Consider the following 16743-nt stretch of genomic DNA (forward strand, 5'->3'; position numbering starts at 1 on the left):
GTTCTGGTCGTACCAGTGCTTCTGATCAGCGTGAGCCTGCATCATGTTGTCATGCACCAACTGCATCAAGGTCAGCATTTTGTCACGGAAGCGCATGACATACTCCACTATGTACACTTCAGAAGGGTTCGGCTTCTCTTCCCAGGATTCCCTTACCAACCCAAAGGGTCCCCGGACTTGCCTGCTGTACAGGAGTTCCAAGGAGAAGAACCTCGTCAAGGCCTGTGGAACCTCTCGGTAAGCGAATAGCAGGTGTGGGAGGTACCGCTAAAAGTCACGTCCTTGGGTCTCAACCAGCATGCCTAGCATCTGTTTGAGCAGACCTGGGCAAGATGCGGCCCGCGGGCCGCATCCGGCCCGCCTGATGATTTTAAACGGCCCGCCAGCTAGCTGTCAATTCTGACAGCCGCCCCCGGCACCGCTCGGCCAGCCGCTTCTGAAGACCACTGGCGGCTGGAGTGAAGGCGACACGCTGTCGGAACTGCGCTTGCAGAGCTGAGGGTGATGAGGAGCCATGTTCCCCTGTGCTGTGTGAGCAGAGCTGCGGGTGATGAGAAGCCATGTTCCCTTGTGCAGGAGGATGCAGCAGCAGCGCCGCCAGGTTCCTGTTTCCTTCTCAATCTTCTGCCCTCCCCCCGCATCCCAGAAGTCAACATGTCGAGTCTGCACACAAGAGCAAGTAAGAGCTGCAGAAGAGGGGAGTCCTGGGCCGGTCATGGGGGCTGCAGGTGGGAGAGGAGGGGTGCATGCAAGGCTCGGGGCAGCCTGCCAGCAGGGGTGACTGGGGGGCAGTTGCTGTCTCTGTGTGGGGGGATAGGAGGGCTCCATGCCTGTGCACCTGTATAGAAAGCTCCTGCTTTGTATCATGCATTGTGTGTTCTATATAACAGATACAAACTCTGTACATCTAGTGCTGCGTGTGATCTCGGGGGGTGCGGAGACCCCATTTCAGTGTTTGGGTGGTCCCCCAGGACACTATGAGGCTGTTACAGATACCTCAGCACTTGGGGCTCCTGTCAGCCCCATAGCCATTGCACATACAGTATGTGTTCCACCACTTGGGCGCAGGATCTTGTGAGCAGACGATCCCTCCTGTGATCAGACAGACTGCTCTTTTCCTGTAGAGGGGTCATAATTGCTCTTCACGGGCCAACCCCTTTAAAAGGGAACTTCCTGGATGTTTTTTCTTTTAAATACGGAAGCAGTGGTGTAAATGTGTCAGTGCTTGTCCCCCCATAAAAAATGAGACTTTTTTTGTAATGATCCAATGTGCTAATCTTGAGAAATCTTGCATAGAAACCATATGCAAATCATGCAAAAAGTGCACTGTGGAATGTCAATGCACTTAAAAGACAATACTGCTGCAGTGACACGCCCCCAGTGCACGTCCAGCCTGATTTGCATGTGACGTCTATACTAGATTTCTCAATATTGGTCCGTTGGATTGCTATACAAAAGGTGTATTGTTATTGGGGACAAAAAGCTCCTCCACAGCAATATTCCTACTGCCAGCTGTAAAGACGCGCTGACGGGCCCCTTTAAGCATTTTACCTTGTCATCCAGTCACTGGGGGTAGGTTTCCCTTTTTTAAGCAGTGATCAGACCCCAACTGGAAAATCCATAGTGCTTTTATGTTACAGTGGGTGGATTTGCTGTTTTAGTACAGTCTTAAAGGGGTTGTCCAAGATTAGGAAAACATGGCTGCATTACTCCAAAAACAGAGCCATCCCTGTCTGTTTGTTTATGAAAAGATAGCATATGTATACTACAGTATGGGTGAAAATGAGTTAATTATATTAGTCCGGCCCTCTAAAACCATCCCAATTTCTCATGCGGCCCCATGGCAAAATTAATTCCCCACCCCTGAGCTAGTCTATGGTTCATAATTGGTATAAAGACCTTGAGTATTCTAACTCGAGTGAGCCAGACAAGAGACTCGTGGGTGTATCGCTATACAAGACTGAGGCATCTGTTAATATGTTTTTCTATGCCAAAAAGACATGACCATATCTGTAGTTTCCATTTTTCCTGTATCCTCATGGATTAAGTTTTTCCTGTATTCTTATAGGTTAAGAACTGTGAGCGTATTCTTATGCTGATTGGTTGAAGGATAATTTCTATGACTATGAAAACTCATACACAATAAACGGGGGCACAGAGATCTGCTCGATCCCCCACACAGAGGCACGAGTCTCCGTCTGGTCATTTTCAGTTGCCGGCAACGCCCTTTAGATTAATTTGGAAATCACTGAGTCAACCGTGAAGGATCAATTTAGATCCTCCCTCAACACCCACTTCCCAGTTCCGGTTTGGAACATGCAGCTCTCTGGTGCCCCCTTTACCCTCAGTTCAGACTAGGTACTGCACCTAGGGTAATTAGTCGCCAGAAAGGCTGCCTGCTATGTACTGGCTATTGGGCACGCTGCAGCGAGGGCAATATAACTACTCCCACACAGGCGGGAACAATAATTATCAACGCCGCCATCACTGCAGATTCCCAATCACACAGAACAAAGTATGCTGCCACCAGCTCCGATTAACGGGTCCAAAGCCAACCCAAATCAGTAGGGCAATTCAGTTCAGAGGACACAGTTCGTTATAGAGCAGAATAGACAAGCTAGCAATTAAATATTTTACTCCATGAAAAATTAGGCAGTGTTTATAAAGTATAAAAAGATATTAGAAAGGAGACAATTCGTATATACATTGCAGATTACAAAATAAAATAGGATTAATGTTGAAAACAAAACTTACAGGTTATGTCATGGTGTCATCCTGGCTGGCCAGTGGTTTAGGAGGATAAATACTTCCAGATGCATGGAACAGCTTTGCCAAGCTGGTGTTAGATGGCTTCCAAGACTGAAGGCTGGGCTAAGAGTAAAGTGACTTATACTTCTGAGCTTGTGACATCACTAAAGGGCTGGTTAATGATATGCACTGATCTGGTAGTTATTTACGCTTTTCCAAAGTCTCAGACAAACGCATTCCTGAGTGAGAGGGGAGAGACCGTGAGTGGCTTTACAGGATTGGTCACCTGCAGTTTAAAGCCACACCCCGCTCACACACTAGGTTCAAGCTCCATAGTGTATCTATACCAGCGAATGCAGTGGGGGGAGATAGAAGGGGGGGGGTCGCATCTGCACTTGTGCCTGTGTCATAGTACTCTCTAGAAATAAACTCACATTATGACATTTTGGCATTATCGTGACACAGAGCATGTGGCTACAGAGAGGTGCTGTGATATAATAGTATATACAGAGCGTGTAACTACAGAGGGGCTGTGGATATACAGTCATGGCTAAAAGTATTGACACCCCTGCAATTCTGTCAGATAATACTCATTTTCTTCCTGAAAATGATTGCAAACACAAATTCTTTGGTATTATTATCTTCATTTAATTTGTCTTAAATGAAAAAACACAAAAAGTATTGTCCTAAAGCCAAATTGGATATAATTCCACACCAAACATAAAAAAGGGGGTGGACAAAAGTATTGGCACTGTTCGAAAAATCATGTGATGCTTCCCTATTTTGTGTAATAACAGCACCTGTAACTTACCTGTGGCACCTGACAGGTGTTGGCAATAACTAAATCACACTTGCAGCCAGTTGACATGGATTAAAGTTGACTCAACCTCTGTCCTATGTCCTTGTGTGTACCACATTGAGCATGGAGAAAAGAAAGAAGACCAAAGAACTGTCTGAGGACTTGAGAAACCAAATTGTGAGGAAGCATGAGCAATCTCAAGGCTACAGGTTCATCTCCAAAGACCTGAATGTTCCTGTGTCTACCGTGCGCAGTGTCATCAAGAAGTTTAAAGCCCATGGTACTGTGGCTAACCTCCCTAGATGTGGACGAAAAAGGAAAATTGACAAGAGATTTCAATGCAAGATTGTGCAGATGTTGGATAAAGAATCTCGACTAACATCCAAACAAGATCAAGCTGCCCTGCAGTCCGAGGGTACAACAGTGTCAACCCGTACTATCCATAGGTGTCTGAATGAAAAGGGACTGTATGGTAGGAGACCCAGGAAGACCCCACTTCTTACCCCAAGACATAAAAAAGCCAGGCTGGAGTTTGCCAAAACTTACCTGAAAAAGCCTAAAACGTTTTGGAAGAATGTTCTCTGGTCAGATGAGACAAAAGTAGAGCTTTGTGGGCAAAGGCATCAACATAGAGTTTACAGGAGAAAAAAAGAGGCATTCAAAGAAAAGAACACAGTCCCTACAGTCAAACATGGCGGAGGTTCCCTGATGTTTTGGGGTTGCTTTGCTGCCTCTGGCACTGGACTGCTTGACCGTGTGCATGGCATTATGAAGTCTGAAGACTAACCACAAATTTTGCAGCATAATGTAGGGCCCAGTGTGAGAAAGCTGGGTCTCCCTCCGAGGTCATGCGTCTTCCAGCAGGACAATGACCCAAAACACACTTCAAAAAGCACTAGAAAATGGTTTGAGAGAAAGCACTGGAGACTTCTAAGGTGGCCAGCAATGAGTCCTGACCTGAATCCCATAGATCACCTGTGGAGAGATCTAAAAATGGCAGATTGGAGAAGGCACCCTTCAAATATCAGGGACCTGGAGCAGTTTGCCAAAGAAGAATGGTCTAAAATTCCAGCAGAGCTTTGTAAGAAACTCATTGATGGTTACCAGAAGCGGTTGGTCGCAGTTATTTTGGCTAAAGGTTGTGCAACCAAGTATTAGGCTGAGGGTGCCAATACTTTTGTCTGGCCCATTTTTGGAGTTTTGTGTGAAATGATCAATGTTTTGCTTTTTGCTTCATTCTCTTTTGTGTTTTTTCATTTAAGACAAATTAAATGAAGATAATAATACCAAATAATTTGTGTTTGCAATCATTTTCCGGAAGAAAATTAGTATTATCTGACAGAATTGCAGGGGTGTCAATACTTTTGGCCATGACTGTATAGTATATACAGACCTTGTGACTACAGAGGAGCTGTGGGTATATAGTATATACAGAGCGTGTGACTACAGAGGAGCTGTGTATATGTTGTCACGCGCAGTATAGGAAAGTCTGAGTGCAACACAACGGGATGAGGGAAAGGGAATCCAACACTATGGAAGGGGGGAGTGGAGACCCCTAGGCAGATGTAAAGTCCCCCTGTCTGCCCTAAAATTCTCTATATAGGTTCTGCACCTATCACAGGAATTTAATCACTGCCAGACCCTGGCTATAAACCCTACTTAGCGAATGACAAGGTGTGCACTAACCGATCCCCACTACCACTAAAGACAGCTGGGATAGACAAACAAGGGGAGTAGACTCAGAGATGTAACACAGATGTCCTCCAGCGACACCAAAGAGGAAGATAGCCGACTGTTATAGCTCCAATCCTCAACAGGGGGAATGGAAATATCACCGACAGCTCACAGCAGCAGGCTGGGAGTCTATAAACACCCTGGTTCAGGTGTGTGAATTAGAGCCGAAGAAATGTTGCCACTAGGTCCAGGAGTCAGAAGGGTTAAGAAGGTGTCTGCAGGCCAAACGCAGAGATCTTCTGCACCTAGATGCACTGCGACTATCTGCAGCCTGTGACACACCTGTGACAGTACTCACCTTGTATGAGTGGCCTCCGGACACTCAGGACCAGGCTTCTCGGGATAAGAGGTATGAAATGAATGACCCAGACTGGGGAAGTTCATCTCTGATGACGAGACCAGTGCACCAAGTATTGTAGAGAATGGCGTCGGAGGCGAGAATCCACAATCCTCGAAATCTCATCTAATATCATGTCACGAAATATCACACACTCCTCCCACTTGGCACAGGTGATTTTAAATCTCCCCCATGTATTCTGCAGCCCCATGTGATCTACCCTGTATTCTGCAGGTAGATCACAGAATACAGGGGCAGCGATCCATCGGTGGATCGCTGCCCCTGTATTCTGTGGCCCCGTGTGATGTTCCCCTGTATTCTGTGGCCCTGTGTGATCCCCCCTTGTATTCTGTGGCCCCATGTGATCTCCCCCTGTATTCTGTGGCCCCGTGTGATCTCCACCTGTATTCTGTGGCCCCGTGTGATCCCCCCTGTATTCTGTGGCCCCGTGTGATCCCCCTGTATTCTGTGGCCCGTGTGATCTCTCCCTGTATTGTGGCCCCGTGTGATCCCCCCTGTATTCTGTGGCCCCGTGTGATCTCTCCCTGTATTGTGGCCCCGTGTGATCCCCCCTGTATTCTGTGGCCCCGTGTGATCTCCCCCCTGTACTCTGTGGCCCCGTGTGATCCGACTGTATTCTGTGGCCCCGTGTGATCTCCCCCTGTATTGTGTCCCCGTGTGATCTCCCCCTGTATTCTGTGGCCCCGTATGATCCCCCCTGTATTCTGTGGCCCCGTGTGATCTCCCCCTGTATTCTGTGGCCCCGTGTGATCTCCCCCTGTATTCTGTGGCCCCGTGTGATCTCCCCCTGTATTCTGTGGCCCCGTGTGATCTCCCCCTGTATTCTGTGGCCCCGTGTGTTCTCCCCCTGTATTCTGTGGCCCCGTGTGATCCCCCTCCTGTATTCTGTTGCCCCGTGTGATCTCCCTCTGTAATCTCCCCCTGTATTCTGTGGCCCCGTGTGATCTCCCCCTGTATTCTGTGGCCCCGTGTGATCTCCCCCTGTATTCCGTGGCCACGTGTGTTCTCCCCCTGTATTGTGTCCCCGTGTGATCTCCCCCTGTATTCTGTGGCCCCGTGTGATCTCCCCCTGTATTCTGTGGCCCCGTGTGATCCCCCATGTATTCTGTGGCCCCGTGTGATCTCCCCCTGTATTCTGTGGCCCCGTGTGATCTCCCCCTGTATTCTGTGGCCCCGTGTGATCTCCCCCTGTATTCCGTGGCCCCGTGTGTTCTCCCCCTGTATTGTATCCCCGTGTGATCTCCCCCTGTATTCTGTGGCCCCGTGTGATCTCCCCCTGTATTCTGTGGCCCCGTGTGATCCCCCCTGTATTCTGTGGCCCCGTGTGATCTCCCCCCTGTACTCTGTGGCCCCGTGTGATCCGACTGTATTCTGTGGCCCCGTGTGATCTCCCCCTGTATTGTGTCCCCGTGTGATCTCCCCCTGTATTCTGTGGCCCCGTATGATCCCCCCTGTATTCTGTGGCCCCGTGTGATCTCCCCCTGTATTCTGTGGCCCCGTGTGATCTCCCCCTGTATTCTGTGGCCCCGTGTGATCTCCCCCTGTATTCTGTGGCCCCGTGTGATCTCCCCCTGTATTCTGTGGCCCCGTGTGTTCTCCCCCTGTATTCTGTGGCCCCGTGTGATCCCCCTCCTGTATTCTGTTGCCCCGTGTGATCTCCCTCTGTAATCTCCCCCTGTATTCTGTGGCCCCGTGTGATCTCCCCCTGTATTCTGTGGCCCCGTGTGATCTCCCCCTGTATTCCGTGGCCACGTGTGTTCTCCCCCTGTATTGTGTCCCCGTGTGATCTCCCCCTGTATTCTGTGGCCCCGTGTGATCTCCCCCTGTATTCTGTGGCCCCGTGTGATCCCCCATGTATTCTGTGGCCCCGTGTGATCTCCCCCTGTATTCTGTGGCCCCGTGTGATCTCCCCCTGTATTCTGTGGCCCCGTGTGATCTCCCCCTGTATTCCGTGGCCCTGTGTGTTCTCCCCCTGTATTGTATCCCCGTGTGATCTCCCCCTGTATTCTGTGGCCCCGTGTGATCTCCCCCTGTATTCTGTGGCCCCGTGTGATCCCCCATGTATTCTGTGGCCCCGTGTGATCTCCCCCTGTATTCTGTGGCCCCGTGTGATCTCCCCCTGTATTCTGTGGCCCCGTGTGATCTCCCCCTGTATTCTGTGGCCCCGTGTGATCCCCCCCTGTATTCTTTGGCCCCGTGTGATATCCCCCTGTATTCTGTGGCCCCGTGTGATCCCCCTCCTGTATTCTGTTGCCCCGTGTGATCTCCCCCTGTAATCTCCCCCTGTATTCTGTGGCCCCGTGTGATCTCCCCCTGTATTCCGTGGCCCAGTGTGATCTCCCCTTGTATTCCGTGGCCCCGTGTGTTCTCCCCCTGTATTGTGTCCCCGTGTGATCTCCCCCTGTATTCTGTGGCCCCGTGATCTCCCTCTGTATTCTGTGGCCCCGTGTGGTCCCCCATGTATTCTGTGGCCCCGTGTGATCTCCCCCTGTATTCTGTGGCCCCGTGTGATCTCCCCCTGTATTCTGTGGCCCCGTGTGATCCCCCACTGTATTCTGTGGCCTCGTGTGATCCCCCCTGTATTCTGTGGCCCCGTGTGATCTCCCCCTGTATTCTGTGGTCCCGTGTGATCCCCCTCCTGTATTCTGTTGCCCCGTGTGATCTCCCCCTGTAATCTCCCCCTGTATTCTGTGGCCCCGTGTGATCTCCCCCTGTATTCTGTGGCCCCGTGTGATCCCCCCCTGTATTCCGTGGCCCCGTGTGATCTCCCCCTGTATTCCGTGGCCCCGTGTGATCTCCCCCTGTATTCTGTGACCCCGTGTGATCCCCCACTGTATTCTGTGGCCCCGTGTGATCTCCCCCTGTATTCTGTGGCCCCGTGTGATCTCCCCCTGTATTCTGTGGCCCCGTGTGATCCCCCCTGTATTCTGTGGCCCCGTGTGATCCCCCCTGTATTCTGTGGCCCCGTGTGATCCCCCCCTGTATTCTGTGGCCCCGTGTGATCTCCCCCTGTATTCTGTGGCCCCGTGTGCTCTCCCCTCTGTATTCTGTGGCCCCGTGTGATCCCCCTGAATTCTGTGGCCCCGTGTGATCTCCCCCTGTATTCTGTGGCCCCGTGTGATCCCCCTGTATTATGTGGCCCCGTGTGATCCCCCTGTATTCTGTGGCCCCGTGTGATTCCCCCTTGTATTCTGTGGCCCCGTGTGCTCTCCCCCTGTATTCTGTGTCCCCGTGTGATCTCCCCCTGTATTCTGTGGCCCTGTGTGATCTCCCCCTGTATTCTGTGGCCTCGTGTGATCCCCCATGTATTCTGTGGCCCCGTGTGATCTCCCCCTGTATTCTGTGGCCCCGTGTGATCTCCCCCTGTATTCTGTGGCCCCGTGTGATCCCCCACTGTATTCTGTGGCCCCGTGTGATCCCCCCCTGTATTCTGTGGCCCCGTGTGATCTCCCCCTGTATTCTGTGGCCCCGTGTGATCCCCCTCCTGTATTCTGTTGCCCCGTGTGATCTCCCCCTGTAATCTCCCCCTGTATTCTGTGGCCCCGTGTGATCTCCCCCTGTATTCCGTGGCCCCGTGTGATCTCCCCCTGTATTCCGTGGCCCCGTGTGTTCTCCCCCTGTATTGTGTCCCCGTGTGATCTCCCCCTGTATTCTGTGGCCCCGTGATCTCCCCCTGTATTCTGTGGCCCCGTGTGGTCCCCCATGTATTCTGTGGTCTCGTGTGATGCCCCCTGTATTCTGTGGCCCCGTGTGATCTCCCCCTGTATTCTGTGGTCCCGTGTGATCCCCCTCCTGTATTCTGTTGCCCCGTGTGATCTCCCCCTGTAATCTCCCCCTGTATTCTGTGGCCCCGTGTGATCTCCCCCTGTATTCTGTGGCCCTGTGTGATCCCCCCCTGTATTCCGTGGCCCCGTGTGATCTCCCCCTGTATTCTGTGGCCCCGTGTGATCTCCCCCTGTATTCTGTGGCCCCGTGTGATCCCCCCCTGTATTCTGTGGCCCCGTGTAATCTCCCCCTGTATTCTGTGGCCCCGTGTGATCTCCCCCTGTATTACGTGGCCCCGTGTGATCTCCCCCTGTATTCCGTGGCCCCGGGTGTTCTCCCCCTGTATTGTGTCCCCGTGTGATCTCCCCCTGTATTCTGTGGCCCCGTGATCTCCCCCTGTATTCTGTGGCCCCATGTGATCTCCCCCTGTATTCTGTGGCCCCGTGTGATCCCCCACTGTATTCTGTGGCCTCGTGTGATCCCCCCTGTATTCTGTGGCCCCGTGTGATCTCCCCCTGTATTCTGTGGTCCCGTGTGATCCCCCTCCTGTATTCTGTTGCCCCGTGTGATCTCCCCCTGTAATCTCCCTCTGTATTCTGTGGCCCCGTGTGATCTCCCCCTGTATTCTGTGGCCCCGTGTGATCCCCCCTGTGTTCCGTGGCCCCGTGTGATCTCCCCCTGTATTCTGTGGCCCCGTGTGATCTCCCCCTGTATTCTGTGGCCCCGTGTGATCCCCCACTGTATTCTGTGGCCCCGTGTGATCTCCCCCTGTATTCTGTGGCCCCGTGTGATCCCCCCTGTATTCTCTGGCCCCGTGTGATCCCCCCCTGTATTCTGTGGCCCCGTGTGATCTCCCCCTGTATTCTGTGGCCCCGTGTGCTCTCCCCTCTGTATTCTGTGGCCCCGTGTGATCCCCCTGTATTCTGTGGCCCCGTGTGATCTCCCCCTGTATTCTGTGGCCCCGTGTGATCCCCCTGTATTATGTGGCCCCGTGTGATCCCCCTGTATTCTGTGGCCCCGTGTGATTCCCCCCTTGTATTCTGTGGCCCCGTGTGCTCTCCCCCTGTATTCTGTGGCCCCGTGTGATCTCCCCCTGTATTCTGTGGCCCCGTGTGCTCTCCCCCTGTATTCTGTGGCCCCGTGTGATCTCCCCCTGTATTCTGTGGCCCCGTGTGATCTCCCCCTGTATTCTGTGGCCCCGTGTGATCTCCCCCTGTATTCTGTGGCCCCGTGTGATCTCCCCCTGTATTCTGTGGCCCCGTGTGATCTCCCCCTGTATTCTGTGGCCCCGGGTGATCTCCCCCTGTATTCTGTGGCCCCGCGTGATCCCCCCTGTATTCTGTGGCCCAGTGTTATCTCCCCCTGTATTCTGTGGCCCCGTGTGATCTCCCCCTGTATTATGTGGCCCCGTGTGATCTCCCCCTGTATTCTGTGGCCCCGTGTGATCTCCCCCTGTATTCTGTGGCCCCGTGTGATCCCCCTCTGTATTCTGTGGCCCCGTGTGATCTCCCCCTGTATTCTGTGGCCCCGTGTGATCCCCCCTGTATTCTGTGGCCCCGTGTGATCTCCCACCGTATTCTGTGGCCCCGCGTGATCTCCACCTGTATTATAACCCCGTGTCATCTCCCCTCTGTATTCTGTGGCCCCGTGTGATCTCCCCCCCTGTATTCTGTGGCCCCGTGTGATCTCCCCCTGTATTCTGTGGCCCCGTGTGATCTCCCCCTGTATTATAACCCCGTGTGATCCCCCCCTGTATTCTGTGGCCCCGTGTGATCTCTCCCTGTAGTCTGTGGCCCCGTGTGATCAATGTGCTGTCCTCAGATGTTTATTACAGTGCAGGATCATTCTTATCTGGCCCAGTCTGGAAACAGCTAATCTATAGTAATTGTTAATAACTGGCGCCTCCTAGTGTCTGATTGTGGTAATGGATGGTATTCGGCTCTCCGGCAGAGGTGCTCGGTAGCACAGAAGGGTCCAAATGCTAACAGTATTTAATGAGACTCAGATTGATTCAATGAACAGAAGATATTTATTTATACAATCACAAATAATGCAAAAAATTAAGACGGTTCGGTTCTGGATGTAGTATCAGACACTGAGGATCAGTCACTCGCTCCGGACCCTGATATCTGACACTACATCGGGAGGATCAGTCACCCGCTCCTGGCCCCTGATATCTGACACTACATCGGGAGGATCAGTCACCCGCTCCTGGCCCCTGATATCTGACACTACATCGGGAGGATCAGTCACCCGCTCCTGGCCTCTGATATCTGACACTACATCGGGAGGATCAGTCACCCGCTCCTGGCCCCTGATATCTGAGACTACATCGGGAGGATCAGTCACCCGCTCCTGGCCCCTGATATCTGAGACTACATCGGGAGGATCAGTCACCCGCTTCTGGCCCCTGATATCAGACACTACATCGGGAGGATCAGTCACCCGCTCCTGGCCTCTGATATCTGACACTACATCGGGAGGATCAGTCACCCGCTCCTGGCCTCTGATATCTGACACTACATCGGGAGGATCAGTCACCCGCTCCTGGCCCCTGATATCTGAGACTACATCGGGAGGATCAGTCACCCGCTCCTGGCCCCTGATATCTGAGACTACATCGGGAGGATCAGTCACCCGCTCCTGGCCTCTGATATCTGACACTACATCGGGAGGATCAGTCACCCGCTCCTGGCCCCTGATATCTGACACTACATCGGGAGGATCAGTCACCCGCTCCTGGCCTCTGATATCTGACACTACATCGGGAGGATCAGTCACCCGCTCCTGGCCCCTGATATCTGAGACTACATCGGGAGGATCAGTCACCCGCTCCTGGCCTCTGATATCTGACACTACATCGGGAGGATCAGTCACCCGCTCCTGGCCCCTGATATCTGACACTACATCGGGAGGATCAGTCACCCGCTCCTGGCCTCTGATATCTGAGACTACATCGGGAGGATCAGTCACCCGCTCCTGGCCCCTGATATCTGAGACTACATCGGGAGGATCAGTCACCCGCTCCTGGCCTCTGATATCTGACACTACATCGGGAGGATCAGTCACCCGCTCCTGGCCCCTGATATCTGAGACTACATCGGGAGGATCAGTCACCCGCTCCTGGCCTCTGATATCTGACACTACATCGGGAGGATCAGTCACCCGCTCCTGGCCTCTGATATCTGACACTACATCGGGAGGATCAGTCACCCGCTCCTGGCCCCTGATATCTGAGACTACATCGGGAGGATCAGTCACCCGCTCCTGGCCCCTGATATCAGACACTACATCGGGAGGATCAGTCACCCGCTCCTGGCCCCTGATATCTGACACTACATCGGGAGGATCAGTCACCCGCTCCTGGCCCCTGATATCTGACACAACATCGGGAGGATCAATCACCCGCTCCTGGCCCCCCCGATATCTGACACGATATCTGGAGATTAGTCGCCCGCTCCTGGCCCCTGATATCGGAGACTGAATAGGCAGTATAGGTCGCCCGCTCCGGGTCTGTGATATCAGACACTATGTCGGGAGGATCAGTCACCCGCTCCTGGCCACTGATGCTGCCACTTCTGTCTGATATCAGACACTCCTGGCCAGATTCTGCCCCCCCATGTATGGTATCATACACATCTGGAGCCCACTCTTGGCCTCGGAGGGTGCCCCGATTGTATGATATCCAACACTACATGGGGAGGATGCATTGCAATATCAGACAATAAATTGGGATGATTGGTCTCCCACTCCTAGCCACTGATGCGCACCCAGGATTTGTACACACTGAAGGCTACGTGCAAGGGCTCAATGAAGGTGGCACTGAAGGTGTGCAAGTGTCTTATAGGGTCGCGAAGCTCATAGAAGGACAGCTGGCCAGCTTCATAGTCCAGGTAAATCCCCAGTAACTGGCAGGACACACTGTGGGGTAACTGCAGCCATTTCCCATCATGTATCACCGAGTACTGGACGTTATCATAGCGCCGTAAACCCCATGACTTGTTATTATCTCCAATCCATGACTGGCGCCCCCTGCGATCAATGCTGGGGTAACACATCCCTAGAAACCAAACTCCTGTCTCACTTGTTTCTACCTCCCAGAAATGCCGCCCTGAACTGAAGCTTTTGGTACTAAGTACCTGATCATACTGGAACCTTCCAGGCTTTTCTGGGTAGTTCTGGTTGATATGTGACCAAGACGCAGCTTTCAAGTCTCCGGATACTTGGATGTCGTTGCCAGCTGTGTTGACATCCAGTAATATGTCGACAGCTCCCTGGACGTTGATCCCTTTCTTTATGCCGGCCATTATAGCACATAATCCTGTGTGTAAAGTCACCGAGACCAGACCCTCATCCACACCGGGTACTCTGTAGATCTGCCTGTCACGCCAGTCGTCTGTATCCTCCTCCATGTCACAGAAGTCTTCTCTCTCAGATTCCTGCTCCTGTATGACGATAAGAGGATCAGTCTTGGTGCACAGCTCCTCCAGATAGGACATCTTGCTGGACAGTGCATCCCTCTGGAGCTCCAGATGTTGGATCAGTTTGGAGACTGAGACTGACACTTGCTCCTCCTGTCTGGAGATCTCACTCAGGACTCTCTTCTCTAGTGTGTCCAACTGTCTCCTGATGTCTCTAAACAGTGCAGTCACTCTCTCAGTTATATCTGACGTTTTGGCTTTTACTTCTCCTCGACGAGTCTGCAGACTTTGGATCTTCTTATCTGCTTCTTCACTCTTTGAGGTGAGTCTGTTTAGGTCGATCTTAAGTCTTTTCTTCTTCCTCTCGGAGACCACATCAAACGTCTCCACCCGATGTCCCCTATGATCTCCGAAGAGAATGCAGGACACACAGACGCAGGCGGCATCGGCGGTGCAGTAATATTCGAGGATCTTCTTATGGATGGAACATTTCCGGTTCCTTAGAGCTGTGGTGGGTTCGATCAGGACATGTTCTGGTGACTTGCTGTGGACAGCCAGATGGGTGTCACAGAGAGAAGCTTCACACATGACGCAGGACTTAACCGCTGGAATGGGGGAGTGAACGCAGTAGGTGCAGGTGATGCAGCTGTGGAGCCCCGCCACCTCCCGAATTCTGCGCTCCTCGACTTGGCACTCATGATGAGTGTGGACTCCACGCTGCTTGTCCAGCACACAGTCGATACACACCCAGCAGAAGTTGTGCTCACATGAGACGGTCCCAGTGTCCACACTCGTGTTCTGGCACTTGGGACAGGTAAGAGCTTCAGTCGGATCAGCAGACGCCATCACGGAAAAAGCTGAATAAACCGCGGACGAGCTTTACCCCACCTCAAGTATCGGTCAAATGGACTTTGACTATTTGTGCAAACAAAGCTGAACTCCACCCATATTCAGGCGTATCTCGCCCTGTAGTCTTGTTGTCCCTGGATACCATAAATAAAGTACGTTACTGAGAATGATCCGCAAATTGAGATTCTGGTTTGGCTTTTATCCTAAGTCATGTGACAAGGCTCATTAAAGGGTCGACATTGATTTTTAGGATTTCTACTTCCAATAGGTGGCACTAGAGTTCTAGTCCTCTTCCGCTCTGAAGAGGCAATTTGAGAATAATCTGCACATTGACCCAGGGAGGAACCTCCAGCAATAAAATCTCTGTTCCCGCAGATAACAGAGGAACAAGTGCACATCCAGCAACTTTCTGACACTGAGCTTGAAGATCTGGAAGGGTTAACGTCCCTCCACATCTGATAATCACTGTGTAACCAGGAGACTCAAGTATTGGAATAATCTCTGATTACATAAGAGGTGCAACCTGTACTCAGACAAAGTTCACTGCCACCGGCACCAACCCTGAAATCACAGGCAATAAACCTCTAGTCAGGTGGAATTGTCACCGGAAAAACACACTCCCAGGCTGGGAAGATGGCAGCCACACGGAGTGAGAACCACTGCGCCACAGTCTGATACCACCCAACCACTGAGCCACAGTCCGATACTACCCAACCACCGCGCCATAGTCCGATGCCACCCAACCACTGCACCACAGTCTTATACCACCCAACCACTGCGCCATAGATACCACCCAACCACTGCACCACAGTCATGTACCATACAACCACTGCACCAGTCAGATACCACCCAACCACTGAGCTACAGACCGATTACCACCCAACCACTGCACCACAGTCATATACCATACAACCACTGTGCCAGTCAGATACCACCCAACCACTGAGCCACAGACTGATACCACCCAACCCCTGAGCCACAGACCGACACCTCCCACCAACCACTGAGCCACAGTCCTATACTATCCAACCACCGCGCCATAGTCCAATACCACCCAACCACTGAGCCACAGTCCGATACTACCCAACCACGGCACCATAGTCCGATGCAACCCAACCACTGTGCTATAGTCATGTACCACCCAACCACTGCACCACAGTCATATACCATACAACCACTGTGCCAGTCAGATACCACCCAACCACTGCACCACAGTCATATACCATACAACCACTGCGCCATAATCAGATACCACCCAACCACTGCACCACAGTCATATACCATACAACCACTGCACCAGTCAGATACCACCCAACCACTGAGCTACAGACCGATACCACCCAACCACTGAGCCACAGACCGATACCACCCAACCACTAAGCCACAGACCGATACTACCCAACCAGCGTGCCAAAGTCCGATACCACCCAACCACTGCACCACAGTCATATACCATACAACCACTGCGCCAGTCAGATACCACCCAACCACTGAGCCACAGACTGATACCACCCAACCCCTGAGCCACAGACCGATACCACCCAACCACTGAGCTACAGACCGATACTACCCAACCAGCGTGCCAAAGTCCGATACCACCCAACCACTGCACCACAGTCCTATACTATCCAACCACCGTGCCATAGTCATGTACCACCCAACCACTGAGCCACAGTCATATACCATACAACCACTGTGCCAGTCAGATACCACCCAACCACTGCACCACAGTCATATACCATACAACCACTGCGCCATAGTCAGATACCACCCAACCACTGCACCACAGTCATATACCATACAACCACTGCACCAGTCAGATACCACCCAACCACTGAGCTACAGACCGATACCACCCAACCACTGAGCCACAGACCGATACCACCCAACCACTGAGCCACAGACCGATACTACCCAACCAGCGTGCCAAAGTCCAATACCACCCAACCACTGCACCACAGTCATATACCATACAACCACTGCGCCATAGTCAGATACCACCCAACCACTGCACCAGTCATATACCATACAACCACTGCGCCAGTCAGATATCACCCAACCACTGAGCC

General features: G+C 52.4%; 1 protein-coding gene across 1 annotated transcript; it reads right to left on the bottom strand.

Annotated features, from left to right (window-relative positions):
• Positions 1–11414: 11414 nt before the first annotated feature.
• LOC138662776 (tripartite motif-containing protein 14-like) lies at positions 11415–14766 on the bottom strand. The gene has a single exon (XM_069748699.1). It carries the CDS (start codon positions 14669–14671, stop codon positions 13157–13159), a length of 1515 nt encoding a protein of 504 aa, XP_069604800.1. The 5' UTR covers positions 14672–14766; the 3' UTR covers positions 11415–13156.
• Positions 14767–16743: the final 1977 nt, after the last annotated feature.

This window comes from Ranitomeya imitator, chromosome 2, assembly GCF_032444005.1.
Source record: "Ranitomeya imitator isolate aRanImi1 chromosome 2, aRanImi1.pri, whole genome shotgun sequence".
Lineage (NCBI taxonomy): Eukaryota > Metazoa > Chordata > Amphibia > Anura > Dendrobatidae > Ranitomeya > Ranitomeya imitator.